This window comes from Carcharhinus amblyrhynchos, chromosome 6 (genome assembly GCF_965287045.1).
Source record: "Carcharhinus amblyrhynchos chromosome 6, sCarAmb.v2.hapA, whole genome shotgun sequence".
NCBI classification, from domain to species: Eukaryota; Metazoa; Chordata; class Chondrichthyes; order Carcharhiniformes; family Carcharhinidae; genus Carcharhinus; species Carcharhinus amblyrhynchos.
The window spans coordinates 109,820,935-109,846,438 of record NC_137329.1 but is presented as its reverse complement, the minus strand read 5'-3'; the positions used below and the strand labels follow the sequence as shown (position 1 = coordinate 109,846,438).

At 42.6% G+C, this 25,504-nt stretch overlaps 1 protein-coding gene across 1 annotated transcript; it reads right to left on the bottom strand.

Annotated features, from left to right (window-relative positions):
* Positions 1-259: 259 nt before the first annotated feature.
* On the bottom strand, positions 260-25,371 carry alx1 (ALX homeobox 1). Its single transcript, XM_080191739.1, has 4 exons — positions 25,140-25,371; positions 17,053-17,357; positions 6,526-6,654; positions 260-855 (listed from the first exon to the last, which is right to left on the bottom strand). Exons 1-4 carry the CDS (start codon positions 25,369-25,371, stop codon positions 535-537), a joined length of 987 nt encoding a protein of 328 aa, XP_080047865.1. The 3' UTR covers positions 260-534.
* Positions 25,372-25,504: the final 133 nt, after the last annotated feature.

The window sequence follows — 25,504 nt, the reverse complement described above, 5'->3', positions numbered from 1 at the left end:
GTAAGTGATAGGTAAATCAGTAGATTGGCAGTGTTAAATTGTCCCTTAATGTGCAAAGATGATCAGGTCAGGGAGATTAGTGGGATAAATGTGTGGGGTTATAGGGATAGGCCTGGATAAGATGCTCTGTTGGAGAGTCAGTGCAGACATAATGGGCAAAATGACCTCCTTCTGCACTCTGGGGATTTAATGATTCTATGCTGTTAGTTAAGGTCAATGAAATGGGGCTGATTGAGGGGCCGAGCACAGTTACATTGGGCCAAATGGTATCCTGTTGCATTGTAAAATTCTGCGATTGAACGTGTACACCAGTCTTTAAACACCCACACACAATCTTTTGTTCAGTCAGTTCAGCCTCTGATACAACCTTCTCTATCAGCATCAAGGGTGCTTCGAAGAAAATAACCTGTGCATTGCTCTCGGCTGATCCTACTTCCTTGTTTAAGACGTAGCAGCTTGTTAGTGTTTTCCAGGAGCAGGGTTGCCCTGGATATGTTCATTAATGATTTGTCTTCTGCTTTGACTAAACTCCCGTTACATCGCCCACGAGATGTTGGCAGTGTGTTCCTTGGCTTTCATCCGAAGCACAGCAATACTTGACGATCTGCGTTCGCACTCTGGCCTCGGCTCGAAGGCATGTCCATCAGAGGAGCCAGAAAGTACAGAGTCATTGAAGAGGTTGTTCAGAGCAACTTGATTGAACTGGCTTTGGTGGTTCGATATGCCCATGTAGGCGCTGCCATTTCTGTGAGTGTGAGGGTAAGGTGACATACAGGGGGACGATTCACGGGGTAGCACGCACGACGAGACTGCGGAGCCGGTGGAGCTATTCCCTGCCCACAAATTGTTTTGCAGCTGGAGAAAGACAAAAACAGACGCGAACATGAATGTATCCATTTTCTATTCAGACCGAGCAGCTGCTCAGATGCCCAGTGAAACTTCACAACCATTTTGTTCCTTCAGCATTATTATTTCACATTTTACAATACAAGTCCTTTCATCTTATCCCTTGAGGGCAAAGTTAAGCACAGAAAATTCCTGTTCTCTTTTCCCAGATAAAACTTTGTAAGAAAAAAAATGTTTGAAATCTCACGCTCTTATTAACTTCTATAAATAACTTATAGAACATAGTCAACTCCTTGTTGCAACGGATCAGAATTTAAAACTTGATTCTTGCCTTTAAATGTCCTAATTGTTCATATGTGGAGTTTGTATTTACATTCCCAGGTAACTAAAGGGATCCAAAAGGAAATGTCTTTAACACTTGAAATGTGTAAACGAATATTTTCATCCGATTGGAACTGGCTTGGGATAATGGACCATTTTTCAGAAGGGGAAGTTAACCAAAGGGCTACAAGGGCTACGGATGTTTTACAAAGTTTTCTTTGAATTAAAGGGCCTGAATCCCTGGGAAATGACTGTGCCAGCAGAATCTGTGCTTGCCCCAACAAACTGACTATACTCCTTATACACTTATGACTGTGTGGCCAAATTCCCCTCCAATTCGATTTTCAAGTTTGCTTAAAACAACACCGTAGTGGTTCAGATCTCAATCAATGACGAGACAGAGTACAGGAGTGAGTTGGAGAATCTAGTGAACTGGTGCGGCAACAATAATCTCTCCCTCAATGTCAGCAAAATGAAGGAGAATATCATTGACTTCAGGAAGTACGTGCCCCTGTCTATACCAACTGGGTCGAAGTAGAAAGGGTCGAGCGCTTCAAGTTTTTAGCTGTCCAGATCACAAACAACCTGTCCTGGTCCCCTCATGGTGACACTACAGTTAAGAAAGCCCACCAACGCCTCTACTTTTTCAGAAGATGAAGGAAATTTGGCATATCAGCTACGATTCTCACAAACTTTTACAGTTGCACCACAGAAAGCATTCTTTCTGGTTGTTTCCCAGCTTGGTCCGCTCTGCCTAAGACAGTAAGAACTACAAAAGGTAGCGAATGAAGCCCAATCCATCACGCAAACCAGCCTCCCGTCCATTGTCTCTGTCCACACTTCCCGTTACCTCAGCAAAGCAGCCAGCAAAATTAAGGACTCCACGCACCCTAGACATTCCTTCTTCCACCATCTTCCATTGGAAAAAAGATACAAAAGTCTGAGGTCACATACCAACAAACTCAAGAACAGCTTCTTCCCTGCTGCCATCAGACTTTTGAATGGACTTACCTTGCATTAAGTCAATCTTTCTCTACATCCCAGCTTTGACTGCAACACCACATTCTGCACTTTCTCGTTTCCTTCTCTATGAGCGGTATGTTTTGTCCATATAGTGCGCAAGAAACAATATTTTTCACTGTATGTTAATGCATGTGACAATAATAAATCAAATCAAATCAAATCAAGCATTGTGTGATTTTGAGGAGAAATTATATATAGTTCTTGGGGCTACAGGGATCAAGTGATGTGAAGGGGAAGGGATCAGGAGACTGATTTTGATGATCAGCCATGCTCAAATGAATAGTGGGGCAGGCTCGAAGGGCTGAATGGCCTTCTCCTGCTTCTATTTTTCTACGTAGCTGGTTTCTTGCTGGGCCCATCCAGAATCCCGGGGTCAGGGAATTTACATTATTTAAGTAGGTGCCGATTTCATTTCAGCGCAGAAGGGGTACCTGAACTCAAAGGGGGTGGAGGGGTGGGTGCAGCTACCTCCCCCAGTCTACCACAGCCAGGCAGTTTGAATGGAATTAACAATGAGGCTGAAAGGCCTGTAATTCAAAAAGGAAAAACTGATCGCCACAGGAAACAAAGATTTTTGTTTTAGATACTACAGGTTTCCACTTCAATATTGAATCTTTAAATCAATCATTCTTGGAATGCGGGTGTCACTGGCAATTGCTGGTGTTTAATTTTTATTAATTCGTGGGACATGAATGTCACTGGCTGGCCAGTTTTATTGTCCATCGCTAGTTGCCCGAGAGCAGTTAAGAGTCAACCACGTTGCTGTGGCTCTGGAATCACGGGTAAGGAAGGCAGATAAAAACGAGTTACTGAGGATGCTGGAATCTGAAACCAAAAGAGAAAATGCTGGAAAATCTCAGCAGATCTGGCAGCATCTGTAAGGAGAGAAAAGAGCTGACGCTTCAAGTCTAGATGGCCTTTTGTCAGAGTAAGGCAGATTACCTTCCCTAAAGGACGTTAGTGAACCAGATGGGTTTTCCCAACAATCAACAACGGTTTTACAATCATCAGTAGATTCTTGATTCCAGATTTTTTTTTATTGAATTCAAATTCCACTACCTGCAATGGCGAGATTCAAACTTGGGATCCCAGAACATTAGCTGAGTTTCTGGATTGATAGCCTAGCAATAATGCCAATAGGCTATCGCCTCCTCAACAGCTCATTGCCCTGACTGCTCAGCTAGTGTGGAGGGCTGTTAAAAGTTAAACACATTAATATTGGATCCAAGTGGGCAAGGACAACAGGTTTGATTCACTAAAGGGTATGAGTGAAGTGAACCACTCGGGTTGTTCACAACATGGAGCTTTTGTTTATTGCATCTTTTTAATTCCAGATTTTGAAAACTTTTCAAGAACACGTTAGAAGCTGAGTAGTTAAAGAGAAACAGTTATTGTTCACAGAGGGCAGTAGCGTCAGAGAGAACAGAAACTGTGAGAGAGAGAAAGACACCGGAAGGATGCGGACAAATATTATAGATACTGCAAAACAAGGTGACAGAGGCAAAGGTAAAAATACATTGTTTCAAAAATTTACAGAGAAAAGAAGGAGAAATAGAACACAGAGACAAACACGAAGACAAAGATTCACACTTCCTATTAATAGGAAAGAAAGAAAATATATCAAGTGCAGTTACACTAGAGAGAAAATATCACAAAAGCTAAGGAGAATACAAAACTCATTTTTTGTCATTTGTCTGAACATTGTTATTGGTCTCCCTGTCTCTCAAGAAACAATGGGTACATGCCAATGGCCATGCCTAGAGGGTTTTCCAAGCAAGAGAAAACCCCCTGTCAGCCTTGCTGCTGGAGTAATAAGGACTGCAAAGCACATCGTTTGGCACCAACTTTGCTGCAGGAACTGTCAGAACATTCTTCATCGCAAAGCACGCACACACACTAACTGGTATCTTAACAAGGCCAATCCTCCTAAGCTGCACATCTTTGGACACTAAGGGGCAATTTAGCCTGGCCAATCCTCCTAACCTGCACCTAATCTGGACTATGGAAGGAAACCCACACACACACACACGGGGAGCATGCACAAACTCCACAGACAGACACCCAAGGCCGGTCAAACCCGGGTCCCTGGCACCGTGAGGCCTCCGTATACATAGGATCTGCTCAGATGAGGAAGATCATAGCAGACACCTCCAGACATTGAAAGGTGCCCTCATAAGAACAGGATATGGCGCTCGATTCATCAATCGACAGTTCCAACGCGCCATAGTAAAGAACCGCGCCAGCTTCCTCAGAAGACAAACATGGAACATCGCGGACAGAGTACCCTTCATCGTCCAGTACTTCCCCGCAGTGGAGGAGCTATGACATCTTTTCTGGAGCCCTCAACATGTCATTGATGAAGACGAACATCTCGCCAATGCTATTCCCACACACCCCCGCTTCTTGCCTTCAAACAACCGCACAATCTCAAACAGACCATTGTCCACAGCAAACTACTCAGCCTTCAGGAGAACAGTGACCACAACACCACACAACCCTGCCACAGCAACCTCTGCAAGACGTGCCGGATCATTGACACGGGTGCCATCATTTCACGTGAGAATACCATCTACCAGGTGCATATTCTTGCAACTCGGCCAACATTGTCTACCTGATACACTGCAGGAAAGGATGTCTTGAGGCAGGTACATTGGGGAGACCATGCAGACGCTACGACCATGGATGAATGAACACCGTTTGACAATCACCAGACAAGAGTGTTCACTTCCTGTTGGGGAACACTTCAGCTGTTACGGGCATTCAGTCTCTGATCTTCGGGTAAGCGTTCTCCAAGACAGCCTTCACGACACATGACAACGCAGAGTCGCTGGGCAGAGACTGATAGCAAGTTCCGCACACATGAGGACAGCCTCAACAGGGATCTTGGGTTCATGTCACACTATCTGTAACCTCCATGACTTGCCTGGGCTTGCAAAATCTCACTAATTATCCTGGCTGGATTAAACGCTTGTCTCTTAAATCTGTGCTTAACCCTCTCTCCACTCACATTGTCTGTACCCTTAAGACTTGATTACCTGTAAAGACTCACATTCCAGCCATTATTTTGTAAACTGAGTTTGTGTCTTTATGTGCCCTGTTTGTGAACTGAAATCCCACTCACCTGATGAAGGGGCAGTGCTCCAAGAGCTAGTGGCTTGTGCTACCAAATAAACCCGTTGGACTTTAATTTGGTGTTGTGAGACTTCTTACTGTGCTTCCCCCAGTCCAACACCGGCATCTCCACACTGTGAGGCAGCAGTGCTAACCATTGTGCCACCATGCCGTACAAACAACATATCATATATTACTTTTTGATTAATTAACTGATTTTTTTAAGAATACTTTTGTGATGGATTTAATGACCACATTAGATTTCCTGCCCATCCACTCTGACTAGGAACTTGAGCCCAGCTCTTCAGACATCCTAAAAATCTGAGAATACAGCATTCCAGGAAATGTGACAAGGCAAAAGGAAAAGAGAGAAATGGGTGGTGAGGAGGACGATCGAAGAATAGAAGGAGACCACTCAGTTTGTCATTGTCTGAGCTCGAACAAGGAGAAAGAGAATGGGAAAATGCAGAAAAAAATCTGAGGAAGAAAGAGGGAAACTGAGACAAAAGCAGAATAAGCTCTTAATCAGAAAATGTCCTTACTTTTAGAAGCTTGGGGTTCAATTGTGGGGCATTTTTGACGGAATTAAATAGACATAAATTCCCATAAAAGTTTGTGGGAGTTCAAGAAACGATGATTGTGCACACATCATGCAGATACAGATGTATTCTTGCCCTGTAGGCAATGCAAAATGATGTTCTTCAGGATGAAATACATCACAGAACAGAGAGAACAAGAGCCTTCTTTATCTTGAACATTTTGAAGTTATCAGCTGAGGACTTAAGTCTCCTCCAATTTGCAATTTGTAGATCCAAAGTCAAAATAAATTTGCTATTCAAAGATCAAAGTCTCAGTTGCATTAATGTTGTGACTGTGTTCAGTTTGATTCATACACATATATATAGACATAATTTCAGTGCAGATTGGAATTATACCACCACCATAAGGAACACTTGTCAGATATTATCTGTTTCCATGAAACAGATCCAAAAAGCATTGAAGTTCAGCAAAACGGAGTGGTGTTCCTATATTTGTATTTCATGGTTCCAAAGGGAACTTGAGTTACCATATCAGGTAAATATATGCACCAAAAGCAAACTTTTTTTAAAATTTTAAACATCATTAAGCCCATTGAAAGGACCTGTTTGTGATTTTTTTAAAATGTGGGTAGACTACCTGTCAATTTGCAACATAGCACTGCCCTCTGTGCCATTTTTGACCTACCTGTGAATACGTCTCTGTTCGGGGTAACAGGGAGACATCATAGGAGGTTGCAAAGTGGTTTCGAGCCTGTTGTAGCTGTCCATAGCGTTCCCTCTTTCTCCATTTTGCTCTCCTATTTTGAAACCAAACCTGCAAAGAAATAAAAGGCCTTTGTTCTAATTTGCCACAAATTAGGCTGCTAATCGACATTGGGCTATACAGGTCGGCAGCAATGGAGCTCCTTCATTTGGTACGAATTCAGAGGAAAATCCTCTGAAACCTTTAGCCGTGGATATTTTTAAACTTTCTTATGTGGGGGATTCCTTGAAGATATTGGAGCAGCCCCAAGGAATCCCTTCAAATATTAACAAGATCCCAGTGTTTGCTGCTTTAACTTTAGAAAGACTTGCCAACATACTTTTGCTGGTATATTTTAAGAGCAAACATTTGCTAATGAGTAAATACAAACTCACACGACTGCACGGACATCGGTTTGAAAATTTTTGCTTTATGGATGCAATGGGATAAAAATTCACCCTGGCCAGTTGTGTCAAATGGACAACAACAAATTGGCAGACTTTCGAAAATCAAGTACATTCTTGATCGACAAGGAGATCAAGTGATTTGGATGGAATTCACAAGCAGAAAAAGTAGTTGAGGCCAAAACATTGTGTGATTTCAAGAAGGAATTACATACAGCTCTCTGGGCTAAAGGGATCAAGGGATCTGGGGGAAAGTGGCGGGGGGGGGCGGGGAGGATCAGGATATTGGTGGTCAGCTATGATCAAAATGAATGGTGTAGCAGGCTTGAAGGGCTGATTGGCCTGCCCCTGCTTCTATTTTGAACATTTCTATGGCCCAAGCCAGTAATGAACCCAATCCCTGGCACAGTGAAGCAGCAGCGCTAACCAACGTGCCACCCCTACCAAGTGCTGTATAAATGCAATGTGAAATATGCTATATGAATGCTATATTAAATACATGCACATTAATGCATCAATACTTGTTTAGATTGGATTTGGAAGACAAGTCAAAGCAACATGTTTACCCCGTTAAATCATCTCTGTCAGGCTATTAATGAGTTTGAGGACCCATGAATAAAGGACTACAATCCTGGTCTGCCATAAAGGTAAATGATGATTATTCACAGGCATCCTTTTTCATCTGGGTGCCAAACATTATGAGGACATTAGGGACCATGTACTTCCAATGGATTCATTCATGATTATACTTGGCAAAACACTGCAGTGGTGGTGTATTGTAGTGATATGTATTCATTAGGCATAAAGGTAAAATTACCAGAGTCCCAGATGCCAACTGTTGATGATTTAACCTGAGGATCACCAGACCACTGGGAAGGGACAAAGAGGACCTTCATGAACAACCTCAGCCTGAATGGGAATTGAACTTGGGCTGTTGGCATTGCTCGTGCATCAACTAACCAGCTGTCCAGCCAACTGAGCTAACCAACTTATCATCAGGTATATTGAGTGACTGATGACCAACCTGCTTGATTGCATTGTATGCAGAACTTCTATTGCCCTCAAGTCCTGAAGTCGGACTTGAACATAGAGCAACCCCCCTGTTGCACTGCAAGATGTCAAGTGCACCATTTCCCCATAATCCACGCTGAGCTAGCACCAGCATGAAAGCGATGTTTATGGTCACCAGAGATCAACACCAGTTCTCACGTTAAGCAAGAATTTACAACTGCATCCTCATGCCCCAATTCTTGAAACATAAAGACTTTTGATTCTGCTTATCTTGCTTATTCTGACAGTAAGTGTCAGAGGTAAGTTAGAAAATAGCAAAATAAAATGAGAAACAATGAAAAAGACTTTTAAAACTCAAACTAAAAAAAGGCCTATAGATTTTTGTTTCAAATATTTAACGTAATAGGCTAGATGACTATCAGTTTGTGTGACCCAATAATGAAACAGGCAAGGCCTTTGGTTCTAATAAATCACCAAACCCTGAAACTTGGAAAGTAATTGGAAGTCAATTATTGATGAGATTGTCCAACCACTCCTGGGAAGGATCTGATAATAGTGCATGGCGCTGTCAAGACATAGAGTTTGGAAGATAATTAGAAACAGGTTTTGGGAGAAATGGGAAGCAAAATCAGTGCTGCGGCTGTTGTGAAACTCCTGGCATTCTGTCCTCAGCATGTCATGTTAAAAGCACCAATTATCTCCTTCACATCTTTTCTGTTGTTGGGGAGATCACACACTTTACCACATCCTGTCCCGCTGACATAATGTAACAAAGTTTCACAAATATTCACGACCTTGCTGCTCAAATCGAGGAAAATAGAGTCATTGATTATTTTACTGGGCTTTTCCAGTTGACCCTTGATTTTTAAAGAAGACAGCTATTATGTATGCACCTTCGATGTTTGGTCCATAAAGAACCACGTAGAGAGGTAGACTCGGTAACTTGAATACAGGGAGCTTTTAATTGTGGGTGTGCCACTGTTCCACAGTGAGACAGCTCAGCCAGGTCTCACACTGACAGGAACTAATACCCAGACTCGCACTCTTAAAGGGGCAGTACACACCCCAAACCCCAACATATATTATATACATACATTGCAGCAACTTGATGGAAACACATACCTTGGAAATCTCTGTCCAATAAATAAGGGAGTGGGGAGGCAGCAGTGGGTTTCTGTTACCATGCCGATATGCAAGTTGGCATTTTACTTTTACCTCAAAAGGCGAGGAAATTTTGGCTGGAAATCTCCCCAAATAGATTGTGTGCCCAATTTGTGTGAAAACTGGACTAAATCATGCTTTTTTTTAAGTTTAAAATTTATTTATTAGTCGCAAGTAAGGCTTACATTAACACTGCAATGAAGTTACTGTGAAATTCCCTTAGGCGCCACACTCTGGCATCTTTTTGCCTCAATGCACCTAATCTCAATGGGAGGGTCAAAATGAATCTCCCGCACTCTGTGCACTCCGTCAGCACTGAGATCGGCACATGCCCGGTGGCTCCATACTGCCAGCCTCCTGATCGCTAGCCAGCTCGATCGCTGGCCAGCCCCACAGCCCCCACAAAGCCAGTCTTCTACACTCCCACAGTCCTCCCGACCATGTCCGGCCCAGCCCCCACCCCATCCCGCAGCCCCGATCTCCCGCCCACCCCCCTCCAATTTCCACCACCCCCACCCTACTAGCAGTCCCAACCCGCACCCCCGCACCCCTAACACACCCCGCAGTCCCAAAAGCCCCAGCAGGCTGACACACCCCCCCCCACCCCAATGGCCAGTCCCGATTGTTGGACTCCCTCCCTTTGCCATCAATCCCTTTGCAGAGTTGGCAGTGGGACCTCCCACCCACACTGATTGCCCCACCAGGCTCCGCCCTCATCAGGCCCTGCCCCCAAGCCCCACCCCATTGGCATTGCCAAGGTTCCCCTGGGCATTGGCACTTTTCCTCAGGCAATACTGGGGGCACAGGCTGGCACAGCCAAGATGCCAATGCAGAGGGAGCAACCCCTACCACCCAGGACTACCCCCCCCCACCACTCTAGTGGGGCCTCTGGGCCTGCAAATCACATTTAAAATGTACAAATATACAAAACATTACCATAATTTATACACTTCCCTGCCAATTTCCGCTGCACATATGCCGCCACTGGAAATATAGCCCTGGGAGACGCTAGTGGGCTGAGACATAAGAACATAAGAACTAGGACCAGGTTTAGGCCATCTAGCTCCTCGAGCCTTCTCCACCATTCAATAAGATCATGGCTGATCTTTTTGTGAACTCAGCTCCACTTACCCGCCCGCTCATCAAACCTTTAATTCCTTTCTTGTTCAAAAATTTATCTATCCTTGCCTTAGAAGCATTCAAAGAAATAGCCTCAACTGCTTCACTGGGCAGGGAATTCCACAGATTCACAACCCTTTGTGTGAAGAAATTCTTCCTCAACTCAGTCCTAAATCTGCTTCCCCTTATTTTGAGGCCATGTTCCCGAGCTCTCGTCTCACCTGCCAGTGGAAACAACTTCTATCTTATCTATTCCCTTCATAATCTTATATATTTCCATAAGATCCCCCCTCATTTTTCTGAATTCCAATGAGTATAGCCCCAAGTCTGCTCTGTTTCTCCTCATAAGCCAATCCTCTCAACTCTGGAATCAACCTAGTGAATCTCCTCTGCACCCCCTCCAGTGCCAGTGTATGCTTTCGCAAGTAAGGAGACCAAAACACAATGCTTCAGGTGTGGTCTCACCAGCACCTTATACAGCTGCAACATAATCTCGCTGTTTTTTAAACTCCATCCCTCTAGCAATGAAGGACAAAATTCTATTTGCCTTCTTAATGACCTGCTACACCTGCAAACCAACTCCTTGTGATTTTTACACAAGGATACCCAGATCCCTCTGCACAGCAGAATGCTGCCTTTTTTTATCATTTAAATAATAGTCCATTTTGCTGTTATTCCTACCAAAATGAATGGCCTCGCATTTACCAACATTGTACTTCATCTGCCAGACCTGTCCAATGTGGATCCATGCATGGGCCATCGCTGGAATCTCCCAGCCTGCTTCGCTAAAAAGCTAGTGCAGCGAGATAGGAGAATTGCCCTTTTTATCTGTCTTTCTGTCTTCTCAAGTAGATATAAAAGCTCTCATAGCAGTTTTTGGAAGAAAAGCAAGGGGTGTATTCCTGGAGTCCTGGCCAATAATTACCCCTTAATCAATATTAATATTATCAGTTATTATCACCTTGCTGTTTGTGGGATCTTGCTGAGTGCAAATGGGCTATCCCATTTCCTGCATTACACTTCAAAAGGGGTTGGTTGGCTGTAAAGTGCCCGCCCGACACTCCTTGAAAGGTGCTGTGTATAAGAAAGTCTTTTCTCTTTTTAGAAGCCACTTTAGGCTGATAATAAATGGAATTTGACATGTCTTGAAAAGCTGCAATTTCTTAAGGAGCTCATTTGGCAAAAAGAACACCGTTCGGGTGATACCTTCAAGTCCATGGAACACTGAGGCTGTGTGACAGTTTGCAACAAACAGAAATTCAGCCGTTATTTTAATAATCCCATCTTTCATTGAGCTGTTTATTGAAACATGCTCCTCACAATGTTGACACGGGTTTCCATTCATTGCAGAACAAAAGGAGAGTTATGTATTCACATTCTTCTATATGATGGGAAGATGTGCAAAACTGCATTCTTTTCTTGTGGTCATTTTAACAGCACACAACAAATTACAACCGCGGTCCATTCATTGAGCAATTCAGAGATTTAAACTGTGGTTTTAATTAGAATTATTACAGGAACCAAAGTTCACCACTTAAATTTATTGATAGGCGTCAAAAGTAAGCTTGTACTACAATGAAATTACTGTGAAAATCCCCCAGTCACCACAGTCCGGTGCCTGTTTGGGTACACTAAGGGAGAATTTAGCATGGCCAATCCACCTAACCAGCACACCTCTCGGACTGTGGAAGGGAACCAAAGCACCCGGAGGAAAACTGTGTAGACATAGAGAGGACATGCAGACTCTGCACAGATAGTGACCCAATTTGGGAATCAAACCTGGGTCCCTGACACTATGAGGCAGCAATGTTAACCCCTGTGCCACCCTTCACCAGTTGATCCCATTTAGACTAAGATGCGTGAATTCTATTATGATTCCACCCCCCACCCTCTGCCCCCATCATGTTATCCATCATCTCGCTTAGGATACGTAATAGGGAAATATTATAGATTTTGCCTGAACTAGGTACAAAAGAAGTTAGCGAGGGTTTCAACCAGCTTGACTATGAGAATTGAAGTTGCACTGCCTGTGTGTCATTGCGTGTGGTGTTCTGTTGATGATTTAGCTAGTACCTAAAGAAAGGTAGAATGTCAGGAAACTGGTGAAGATTATCCCGAAAAATGAAAATTGCTGCTTCCAAATCTGAAATTGGCAAGCCTGTGCGATATCAGTTATTACATTTCAGCCCTTGTAGTAATTACTTACCCTAAGGTTATTACACCATGTGTACTATGTTGACAGCAGTAAACAACTACTACAGTAAAACGTATGCCCAGGAGTACAGTATAATAAGTCACAGTGACCAAATCTTGAATGAGTTATGGCTGGGGAAAGTAATGCTGCATCAGATGACTCCCTATGAAAAGACCTATCAATTACCAGTACTTGCTGTGTGTGATTTTGATAACCAAATACCATAATTTTACATTTAAAAATCTCGGGAGGATTTCCGAACATACCCAAGTGATAACAAACACTCAACCAATTTCAGAAGTAGAGATAAAAATTTCTTGGTTAACCACGATATAGTTTATTTGCGAGATCTCGGAGGAGATTTTGAATTAAAACAAATAAAGGCATCGTGTTTTAAAGCCAGAAATCATTTGAAGGCACATGTTGACATACCAATGGGAACAAGATTTATTTGTATTGCTACTCACACATGGAGGTAGGTTTTACTTGTTAACTACGAGATATTGGTAAAAAAATTCTTCTCATTGCCAGGGTGATGCTAATGAGATAGCATTCTGAAAAAATGCACAGTAACCAGTTGTAGCGATAGTTCAAAGCACTTTTTTTTGTTTGACTTTTGCTTTTTTTAATCCCAATGGAATTGTCAAAATAATGTTGAGACTAATGGCCCTTGCCACTATTATAGCATAAGTGGTGCCTTCAGTTGAGGGGCAGATCTGAGGTCAATACTAACATCCAGAAGCTGCTATCCAAGTTGCATTGATCTGTCATTCATTTTTCAAAGGTGGCATTTCACTGCCAATCTCACCATTGACATACATTCGAGTTGTTTTGTTTGTGCAGTCGCTAAAAATTAAGCACGTCACAGATATTTAGGGCTAATCATTCGTCATGTCAGTGCTCTTTTAACCTCAATGATTTTAAATTCAACTTCTCTGGCGCCGAAAATCAGTGAGAAATTTGCAGAATCTCATTCTTCCACATTTTGAATATTTCAAGGGAATTTTAAAAACATCAGATTTTAAATTTTAACCATGGTTCAATTGGCATAAACTTATACTGAAAATGCTGGAAAATCGCAGCAGGTCTGACGGCATCTGTGGAGACACAAAAGAGCCAATGGTCGCAATTCTCCCATCCTGACCCATAACTCTTCAAGCAGGTCGGGGTGGGAGATGTGCATCACTGGCCTTGTTCTGGGATTTGCGCATGCGTCAGGAATGCACGCATGTCTTTCAGAGCTGGAGAACAGTCACCGGTCAGAACATGCTCGAAACCAGTGGGAAGTCAGGAAAGTCATTTGAATCTTTTTTTAATATGTTTTAAATGTATTTCAAATTTTATTTTCGAGAACTTACCAATTCCGATTGAATCTCCCACCCCACCAGTAGTGCTTCATTCTGGCGGGGTTTAAAGTAGCTCCCCACATTCGGGGAACTAGCAGGAAACCTCGCCAGAATGGAGTGGGGGCAATTGGGGTCAGGCAGCAGGGACATTGGCACATTGGCAGTGCCAGCCTATGCCCTCTGGCACTGCCCAAAGGGCAAAGTGCCCATGCCCAGGGGGCACATTGGCACAGCCCACTGGCCTTCGGGCAGTGCCAAGGAAGAGCCCAATTTGGGCAGGGCTTAGGAGTGATCGGTGGGGGGGGGGTGGAAGGTCCTGCTGCCACACTCTGCACAGTAATCGGTCTGGGATGGAGGGAGGGCAGTGATTGGGGTGGTGGGGGAGGTGGTCTGCTGGCAGTGGCCTGCCTCCCAGGGTGGGGGAGGGGGTCTGACCCCGGGAGGGATCAACGGGGTGGGGGAGGTCTGCCGGGGTGAGGACGGTGGGGGGGATCACCACTGCTTGGGGTGAAGGGGGGAGGTGGCGTGGGCTGGACACCTGGGTGCTCCGGGGTGGGGGGGAAGGGGCTGGCCCGGGGATTGTTGTGGGGTCCACGATCAGGCTGTTGTGGACAGGCTGCACTGTAGGGGTGCCGGGGAGACTGATGGATTGGGACCACTGCACATGCACAGAGTTCCAGAACTGTCAGACTCCGGCATGAATAGGCATCACCCCCCTGCATTTTTAATGAAATTCATGATTGGAACCTCTGCAGTGCATAGAGTGGGGAGTAAAAGTAAAGTTCATTTATTAGTCGCAAGTAGGCTTACATTAACACTGCAATGAGGTTACTGTGAAATTCCCCTAGTTGTCACAGTACAGCACCTGTTCGGGTCAATGCACCTAACCAGCACATCTTTCAGAATGTGGGAGGAAGCAGGAGCACCCAGAAGAAAGCCACGCAGAAGCGGGGAGAATGTGCAGATTCCACATAGACAGTGACCCAAGCCAGGAATCAAACCTGGGTCCCTGACTCTGGTCAAGCAGCAGTGCTAACCACTGTGCCACTGTGCCACCCCTCGAGATTCAAGTGAGAAGTTGAACTGAAGGGATCTAGAATAGTTTTCCCACCAATTCAGCGCTTTTGAGAGAATTGCGGTCAATGTTTCAAAACATCGGCTCTACAGATGCTGTCAGACCTGTTGAGATTTTTCAGCACTTTCTGTTCTTGTTTCAGATGCCAACATCCGCAGTAATTCGCTTTTATTTTGACTCAGTCTTATGTCTGAGTCATAAGCTGCCAGGTCACACCCTGGGGCTTAAGCACAAATAATCAAGGCTGGCACTCCAGTGCAGTATTAAGGGAGCCTTGCGCTGTCAGAGGTGTTACTTTCAGTTTACATTTTAAGCTCCACCCTGCCTGCTAAACCTGTGGACGTGAAAGAAACCATGGCACGACTTTAAAGATGAGCAGACAAGTTATCCACAGTGTCCTGGCCCTCAATCAGCATCACAGAAATGGACTACCTAGTCATTATCACATTGCTGCTTGTGGTGGTTTGCTTCACAAATTGGCTTCTACATGTCCTAAATTCATTAATGGGCCTAAATAACATACGCGACATGGTGGCACAATAGTTAGCACTGCTGCTTCACAACCCTGAGGACCTGGATTCAATTCCCAGCTTGGGTCACCATCCGTGCGGAGTCTGTGTATTCCCCCTGCGTCTGCGTGGGGTTCCTCTGGGTGCTTCGGTTTCCTCCCACTGTCCAAAAGATGTGCTAGTTAGGTGCATTGGCCATGCAAAATTCTCCCTCAGTTTACCTAAACATGTGCCTGAGTGCGGTAACGAGGGGACTGTCACTTCATTGCAGTGTTAATGTCAGCCTACTTGTGACACTAATCAATAAACTTTAAAAATTACATTGGCTGTAAAGTGTTTTGAGATGAACAGTGGTCATGAAGACTGTGATGTAAATGAGAATCTTTATTTCTGTTTCTTTACTGCTCCCTTTTCCCAGTCTTTATCCAACCGCTCTATCAATCTCCATTTCTCTTTCTGAGTCTGATTCTATTTACCCCCTTTAATTCACCTCCCTCTCAGTTTTTTAGCCAGTTATTTCTCAATCTTATTAAGTAAGGGGCTTTTAGATGAGCACATGAATATGCAAGAAATAGAGGGATATGGTCCAACAGCCGGCAGAAGACATTAGTTTAATATGGTGTCATGTTCAGCACAATATCCTTTGGTTATTCTGTTTACTCAGGCCTCAAGATGCCTTATTACCCTTGGTGCACCTTTATCAGCTTGCACTTGTATCAAATTTGTGGGCAAACTACCTCAGAGCGGAAGGTGCAGAGACCGTCTGACTAATGTTAGATGCCTTTACTCCAGAGGCTGCATATTTTTGTGGTCAGCAGCAAAGGAAGCTTTTGTTGTTTTTTTTACGGTGAGACACCCTCTAATCCAACACCTAAGGATCTGTAATATCTGTGAGCAATGTGCAGAACAGTGAAACTCTCCAATCAGTCAGATTGAAGAATACTTACTAACCCACACTGAGTTGAAAGCAGAAAACATAAAACTGGAGGTAGAAGTTAAATTCCAATCATGCACTAAGTTTAAGGAAGATTGATGGATTCACAGAGATTGAAAAAGACAAACAGACAAAGTAGAATTGATTGTTTTCAAATCTCCAATACTAATTAACCTCAGAAGGAATGAGCTGCTACACTTGTAAAATTAAGTTTTCAGCCCAGCAATGGTATTTGGTAATTAATACTTGTAACACTTCTTAAAAAATTAACTTACTGTTGAATGCACCAGCCCTAGTCTTTTCTGGTATGTGTAACATTGAACATAGAGCAGTACAGCACAGGAACAGGCCTTTTGGCCCACAGTGTTGTGCTGAACATGATGCCAAATTAAATTAACCTCTTCTGCCTGCCCTTGGTCCATATCCCTCTATTCCTTGCATATTAATGTGCTTATCTAAAAGCCCCTTAAACACCCCATCGTATCTGCCTCTGCCATCACCCCTGACAGCACGTGCCAGACACTTAGCACTCATTATGTTAAAGATTTGCCCCTCACATCTCCTTTGAACTCTCCCCCTTTCACTTTAAGTGCACGCTCTTTGTAACGATAACTTAAATGAACTTACAGCGGTCAACAATATTACCAAATATACATAAAAAATATGATTTTATAGAATTTTTTAGTGAGAAGTAAACTGAATAATCTAGTTGCGTACCTGTACTCTGGCCTCAGTGAGCTCTGTCCGTAGAGCCAGCTGTTCCCTGGCATACACATCTGGATAGTGAGTTTTTTGGAAAACCTTCTCCAGCTCCTCCAGTTGTAAACTGGTGAACGTTGTCCTGTTTCTCCGCTTCTTCGTGCTGGAGACATTAGAGTCGCTCTTATCCACAGTTTGTTCGATGATGGATTTCTCTTCCAGCCCTTTGGGTGGGGACACCTTCATGTTGCAGTAGTTTTCGATGGGCCTTGAGAGGTCACTACACACAGCCTGGCCCATGGACTTTGAAACAGCATAACCGACTGGATGACAAAGGAAATAATCAGACATTTGAATCGGGAAGCAGTCCGTGTGTGAAATTTGCCAGCACGGGTTCAAGAAAGTTATTAACAAATAATATAATTTTCAGAAGAATGATGTTCAGAACTCAGATGTTCAATGGGCAAAGCATATTATATGCATAAGAAGAAAGATAAAGAAAAGCATTTGGCTAAAGAATAAACAAATACCAGCAATCATGGTATATGAGATATATAAAGTGACCCCATTTTTTTGACCCCAAAACTCATGTTTTCAGCCCCAACATAGTATACTTGCATTAGTAGTCAGTCTCAATTTTTTTACCTCACATATAGAAATTTGACTTATCAGTACCTGATATCTTGAGTGCTAGGGTGGCACAATGGTTAGCATTGCTGTCTCACAGCATCAGGCGCCAGGTTCAATTCCCAGCTTGGGTCACTGCTTGTGCAGAATCTGCACATTCGAGTGTCTGTGTGGGTTTGCTCCAGTTTCCTCCCACAGTCCAAAGATGTGCAGGTTAGGTGGACTGGCCATGCTGAATTGCCCCTTGGTGTCAGGGGAACTAACTAGGGTAAAATGCATGGGATTATGGGGGTAGGGCATGGGTGGGATTGTGATCAGTACAAACGTGTTGGGCTGAATGGCCTCCTTCCGCACTGTAGGATTCTAGGTGTTGGGGTTGCAAAGATGCACAGAGCAGACTGCACATGGCAAATATCAAGGATGGCAACCACGCCATCCGTCCTATTTTATACTCACACATCTTTGGAGTGTGGGAGGAAACGGGAGCACCCAGAGGAAACACATGTAGACACGGGAAGAATGTGCAAGCTCCATACAGGCAATGACTCGAGGCTGGGATTGAACCTGAGTCCCTGGCATGTGAGACAGCAGTGCTCACCACTGTGTCACCATGCCACCCTATTTAGCATGTCCAATGCACCAAACCTGCACGTCTTTGGACTATGGGACAAAACCGGAGCACCCTGAGGAAATCCACACAGACACAGGGAGAATATGCAGACTTTGCACAGACAGTGACCCAAGCTGGTAATCAAACCCGGGTCCCTGGAGCTGTTAGACAGCAGTGCTAATCACTGTGCCACTGTGCCACCCCAAAGAAAGAGTTAATTGAGTTGATTTTTATAGATATTACAGATTCACCATGGTATCGAAAAAAATACAAATGTGTGTGTGGAGGACTGCAAGGGACGGAAAATCTTGCAAGGTCTACTGGCCTGCACTAAACTCCTGGTATATAAATCTGGTGGTTGAAGGCCCTCAGGAGGAGCACACATTCCTCAATTCTAGGGCCTTTGCTGTTTTGGATATTTAGTAATGTCTCTGACATTTAGAAATGTAGAACATTGCAAATGATACAAAACTTAGAAGTATAGTAAACAGTGAGCAACTTAACAATAGATTTTGTGATGGCATAGACACGTTGGCAGAATGGGTGGGCATATGGCAGAAGAAATTCAATGCAGAAAATGTGACATTTTGATAGGAAGAGTGATGAGAGATAATTCAAGTCAAATAGTACGATTGTAAAGGGGGTGCGAGAATAGGGAGAAGTGGGAGCATTATCTGTGAAGGTGGCTAGACAGGTTAATAAAACTGTGAATTAATTCTACAGGATTGGAGATTTAATAAATTGCAGCACAGGGAATAAAAGCCAAGAAATTATGCAAACCTCATGTAAAAGATTGGCCCACAGCTAGACCATAGTCTAAGCTTGGGCACCATACTTCAAGAAATGTGGAGAGGTACAGAAAGATTTACAAGAATGGTTCCAGGGATGAGAAATCACAGCTACATAGATAGTTGGGAATCAAAATGGGACTTATCCTAGCTGAAACAGGCTAAGGAGAGATTAAAGAGGTATTTAAAAGTACAGTGGTTTAAACAGAGTAATTCAAGGGAAACTCTAGCCAACAGTCGATGGGTCACTAACCAGAGGGCACAGATTTAGAGTGCTCGACAAAGGAACCAGAGGCAACATATGGAAAAATGTATTTAATCAGTGGGTTTGAAAAGCATTGTTTGATAAAGTAAAGGACACCGTTTCAATAATCGCCTAGAAAGAGGAACTGGAGAAAGAGAAAATGTGCAAGGATTAGGGGAAAAAATGGGGATGTGGGACTAAGGGGATTGATGCAAAAGCCAATGCAAATTCCATAGATTACATGGGTCTTCCTCTCTGCTATACTGTTCTTTGATTGGACAACTTTTCTGATCAGCTGAATGGGTTTTATGAACAAATTTTGTGGTTAATCACCTCTATGGGATGTGAAGGAAATATTTGAAGTGAAGACTGATGAAAGAAGTGTGGAGATTGCCTCAGTGAGGCATTGAAAAAAGGTGAAAAGAACTCAAAACTGATTGCAAAACAGGCTATCTGAATCAGGAACAAAATGAGAGATAGAAATCACGGGAAAGCTACAGCAGGCTCCCAGCGATGTAACCTTGGATGCAGGACTCTGACTGGACACATGTTTCGATGAATGGTCAGTTCCATCTTTCCTCACTTGCTAGATACTAAGCACAAGGTTAACCCTTGCAAAACTTGGCACAGACATAAAATTGGGCCCCAACTCTCCATTCCTAAAATCTCTAGACTTCACACATTCTTGGGAGAGATAGCCAAAGTCTGAATGATTCAAAAGCCAGTTCTGTGGCCAAAAAAACCCAAAATATTCAGGAGAAAGGTAAGATGCAATTTTTTACCTCATATGTAGACATGGCAATTATAGTAAGATTGTAAATGATATTTATTAAATGGCAACAAAAACTGAAGGATAGCTCTTGTCATTGTAAGCTTTATGTGTAAGTAAGATAATTCATAACAATTTGCAAATTGCCCATTTGGAGAAGCAGACTTCAAAGATAAATGGATTAATGAAGATTCAGATAATACGAGTTGGGAAACAAAATGATAATTATGGTAACATTCTCCTCTACATCCTGGAAATTGAGTGGTATATATGAATAGGCCAATTGAAAGATTTAATCAAATCCTAAAATCAGCTCAGTAATATAGTTGAATAGGAAATAAATTTACTGACACAAGGTTGCGAAATGGACCTGATGAATGAAATTGGCTATGACTGTACTTTCAGAAATGTTGTCCTTCTGCATTGACCAAGATCTGTAATCATTATTCTTGTTACATTCATCAGGTCCATTTTACAACCTTGTGTCACTCAATTTATCTCCTATTCAGCTACATTACTGAGCTAATTTTAGGATTCGATTAAATCTTTCAATTGGCCCATTCATATATACCACTCAATTTCCAGGATGCAGAGGAGAATGATACCTTAATTGTCATTTTGTTTCCCAACTCGCATTATCTGAACCATCATCAATCTATGTATCTATGAAATCTGTTTCTCCAAACGCAGAAAGAAGTCTCATAACACTAGGTTCTACATCATGACTCTCCAAATGCAGACCAAACTCATTTTGCCGAGTGAATTATTTTCGTTTCTGTATTTTGTTATCATGCGATCATCTGACTGATAGAAATATTTTTCACAAGCACATCAGTACATACAGCATATCATTGAATTTAATTATCTGAGGCAGTTTAAAACTGGCATTGTTACTGATGAATCTTCACTTGCACATAACCAGAACTGGCCGGTATGTAAACAGACATATTTCTGGCAGTCACTTCTCTGATTACAGATCCTCTAACTTCTTGCCATGTCAATGCCACGTTTGAAACACTAAATTGTTTAATTAACTCCCGCGTTATTGTTTTTAAACACCGGCCCCCAGTATCCATGTGTTCCCTCGTAAACAATCGAATAACATTCCAGCCACGAACAGCTCTCACAACGAGTTCGGGGACAGCTTCTAGCTTCATTCAGGGAGTTATAGGAAAAAAAATGATATCGAACGATTCTCAAACGGAGAAGTCACATCTCATTGGATCAGAGCCTTATTATCACTGCGTGCTTACTGTAACTTTTAGAGTTGGCGGATCAATAGTGACAACATAATCCGCTATCTCTGGATACCGTTACAGGAAAATTGACTTTTTTAAGAGACACTCGCTAGTTACCTTCTCTGTCGGTGTCTTGTTTTATTTTACTCTGTTATTAAAATTAACTACTATATTAATCAGGGGCACATCGCAACCATTTCTGGGGACAGTCGGTGTGTAGTATTTTCTGCCGGTTAACACAGAATGGCAGAGGTAGACTGTGCAATAGCGCTATAGTCAGTGGATAAGTTGTGACCATACATTCTCCGAAGGTAAATTTATCAGACTTTGGCCTATTCTAGTGTTTCGCCTCATTGTAGAGGCCGTTAGGAAAAAGTTACATGTTGCTGCGAATCTCGCAACATTCACTACTTTATTTGAAAGTCTCCCCATTCTCCCACTTCAAGAAATTGTCCCAAATCTGTATGTGGAACTGCTGGTATCCATTATTTTTTAAAAAAGTAAATTTTAAAATAAAGTTGAATTTAAAACAGAGCATCATTCAATTGTGTTCGGATGTTTTATTCTTTGCAATTTGCAGTGGGTGTATTTATTGTAAACTCAAAATATTACAAACCGGAATATTTCAAATGAGTTATTTGCCACACGGGTTCAGATGGGATTAATTGGGCTAGTCTAACATCCGAATTCAGGGTTAAAATCGCACGGTCATCAAACTTTTTGCAATTTTCCGTGTCATTTTAGAGAATTCGTTCTCCCATTGTCTCTCAGAAATTCCCTGGCAGCTTAATCATCGGGGAAGTGAATTCAGAGGGCATTCCCAATCGTATTTTTGCTAATTCGTTCGTGGGCTGTTGATAAGATCAGCATTCATTATCCATCACAAAATCCAAAAAGAATATGGCCAAGTCTATTCATATTTCCCAACTGATCTATAAAGGGGAAGAGTTCTGGATGTTCCTGTTGATCTTTGAACCGCCCCAAAATACTTATTTCAAATTCCTCTTTCACCAATGGATACATCACCAGAAGGGAGCGTGCGATCAGAAAATTAAAATGAAATGTGGGGCTAAACTGGTGACAGATTTTGCCGATTAAATTTATTTTTTTTGTTCTTTGTCAACGTATTTATCATAAATAATTTATGACCATACAGCCGCTCAATGTTTCCCTACTGTAAGGACCGGAGGCTGAGATTCCAATGACTTACTGTTAACTAGGATTTACACAGCATTTGGTTATTATATATCAGACCGGCTCGGATGGCTGGGGAAACAATGGAATAAAATCCACTGCAATTTTCACATATTTGCCTTCCGAATGGAACGATTAAAACAGTTAACATTTTAAACAATTAGATACCCCCAATCCTTCTCAAAAGGCGCAACAGCTAAATAATCATTTGTCTTACAGAACGGAATTTGTCCATTTAAGAACACAATTTTGCAAACCCCCCTCCCCCCCCACACACACACATCAATTAACTATATTTAGCCAAAAAAACACACACACACTTGTGGTTGGACTCTTAAACTCCACCAGATTATTATTTGACACATTTTTATCAATTACCATTAACCTTTTCAAAGCATTTATACCATCTGACCGCGTGGGCACACAAAATGTTTGCTATAACATGTTATTTTGGTCTGCGGGGCGCGTGGAGGACAAACACGTCTCTTTGTGTTATTTAGCCCGTTTCAAAATAGCATTTTTAAAGTCAAACAAGCAATTTTTCCAATCTCATTTCAAAGCAACTTGAATTTCCTATCGTGTGCTTGTATCCAGGACCGCCGGTGGCTGATGTTCTAAGCATTTCATTACAAAGAATCTCGGGTTAAACACAATGATTTGAGTTCACTTTGCATGTACATAAAAAAGAAACACAACAATGCAGAATGTACATTATTATGAGGTTTGCGGGTTTGTTTTTAAAGAGGAGGAGGGGGGAATGGTGATTAAGTCGGTCAGAATTGTGAACTTCATGCAAGTAAATAGAATTCTTCCCGATCAAATCCATCCCAAAAGATTCAAAGGCAGAGGTTGTAGGGTTGAGATATTGGTCAGTGATATCAGCATTAATAAAATTAAAGGGAGCCATCATAAGTCAAAGATTTCCTATCAAATGTTAACCTTGTCCTTTTTTTTGTTTGAAATAAAACAGTGACCGGATTTCTTCCAAAATCCACATCGGATTCAATCAGTATGGAGTGATCGTATTTTAAAGCGTTTATCTTTGAAAATTTTGAACATTTGTAAGGATGGAAACTAATACAGAACAGATTGCTTTCTGACTTAGCAGACACTTCTTTTCGGAATAACACCGTACCTCCTGAACTTACTATTTCAAATAACTCTCAGGATGTGGGCATCAGTGGACATTTCTGACCCGTCCCCGGTTACTCAGGGAAGGTGCTGGTGGGTGAAAGTTTCTTCATCAAACATGCCAGTTGTTTGATGCATTGCTGAGGCTTACTAGGCCGCTTAAGAGTCAGTCACATTGACTTCAGGCTGGAGTCACATACCGGTCAGATAATCTATCGGGCATTAGTGAACCAATTGAAGGGGGTTTCATTACAATCAGACAAGTTCATTGCCACTGTTACTGGATTTTTGCTGTCAGACTTTTCTGTTTAAAACCCCGAGCTCAGGTTGACAAATTGCCACGGTCGAATTTGAAGTGGGGTTTTCTGGTTTATTACTGGAATGCCGTTAAGCAACTCAACCCCGCTGTCTTGTAGCTGAATAAAACCGAAAGCAGAGAGTTGGGCCATCTCCTTCCTTTCAACATCAGTGCGATTTACCTTTGCAAATACTCCTTCTGTGAAAGGAGTGTGAATATTCTTTTGACGGGGGGATTTGCACAGTAACTTCACTGTAGTAAGCCTACTTGTGACACTAATGAATAAACTTTAGACTGGGCCTCAAAACAGGTTCCCCTTACCTCCACCTCCGCCGCCGAATCTGCCCAAAATGTAACTTGAAACACTATCTAGAGTTCAGCATGATGTGAAACCATCATCAAAGTTCAGATCTGAAATTGTTCAGGACTGGTTGAAGGTTGCACTGATCTTTCATCCCTTAATAACATCCCCTCCCCTCCGAAAAAAAAGAATTGAGAAGTGGTAACCCCGAAAGAAACAGAAGATACTGCATTGGGCAGAACGCATTTTGATGGAGGGATTGGCGATTTTAAATATTTGTATTTAACAAATAAATATTAATTTCTTCCCCCAGTCCCGGAAAGAAATCAACATGTAATAAATTGAAAAATCCACCTGGAATCTAACATAAGCAAATACAAATGCTCTTTGTATTCTTTAATGTGCAGCGGCGTTGGGGCTTTGCTAAAATCCATTGACTGTACAATTGATTATTGAAACATGAATGATAAACGGTTTGTTATTGTAACATATCGCCTCCACCCTCAGCAACTTGTTTCCCAACAGACATCTCTTCCTGTTTGTTATTTATGATTCGGCTGATAGTGTACACAAGTTAGCAACGGGTGGCAGTAAGCACTTCACGAAAACAGGAACATTATTTTCTTTTCGGAATGCATTATTATTTAAGACAAGTTACGACAGCTGTGTGGATAGCCTGCTGACTAAAACAGACTGAAACGAGAAAAGGAGTTTGTTGAATCTGTATTTAAATGCTCTGGTGATCTTTAAGTTACTATTAGTCACAAGTAAGGCTTGTATTAACACTGCAATGCAGTTTCTGTGAAAGTCCCCTGGTCGTCACACTCCAGCAATTTCAAACATAATCCACCCTCCCCTCTTTTATCATATAAGCTTGGTTGGTGGCGACATGGGCTGCTACCTACCGTTCCCACCGTCTTCGTGAACGGATGTTTTCCCAATCCGTTCCTGGTGCTCATTGTTTTCCATGTGGATAAAGGTTTGGATGCGTTTCGATGCGTTCTTGTTGTAGAAGGATCCCCCCTCCATGCTCTCCATAACTTGCTCCAGGGTCGCTCCCGCGCCCATGTAATACTCGTTTCCCTTCGAATGATGGCCAACGATGGAAAAGTTCTCACTTGCAAATTCCATAATCATCTAAACCGAGTGATAGGGGCGGCAAAACAAAGCTGGTCGGGAGCGCTGGGTGCCCGCTGCTCGGAATGGGCTGGAGTGAGGGATTTTTTTTTGGAGTGGAAACGGCAGCTTTTGGCCGTCGGTCAGGTTTGGA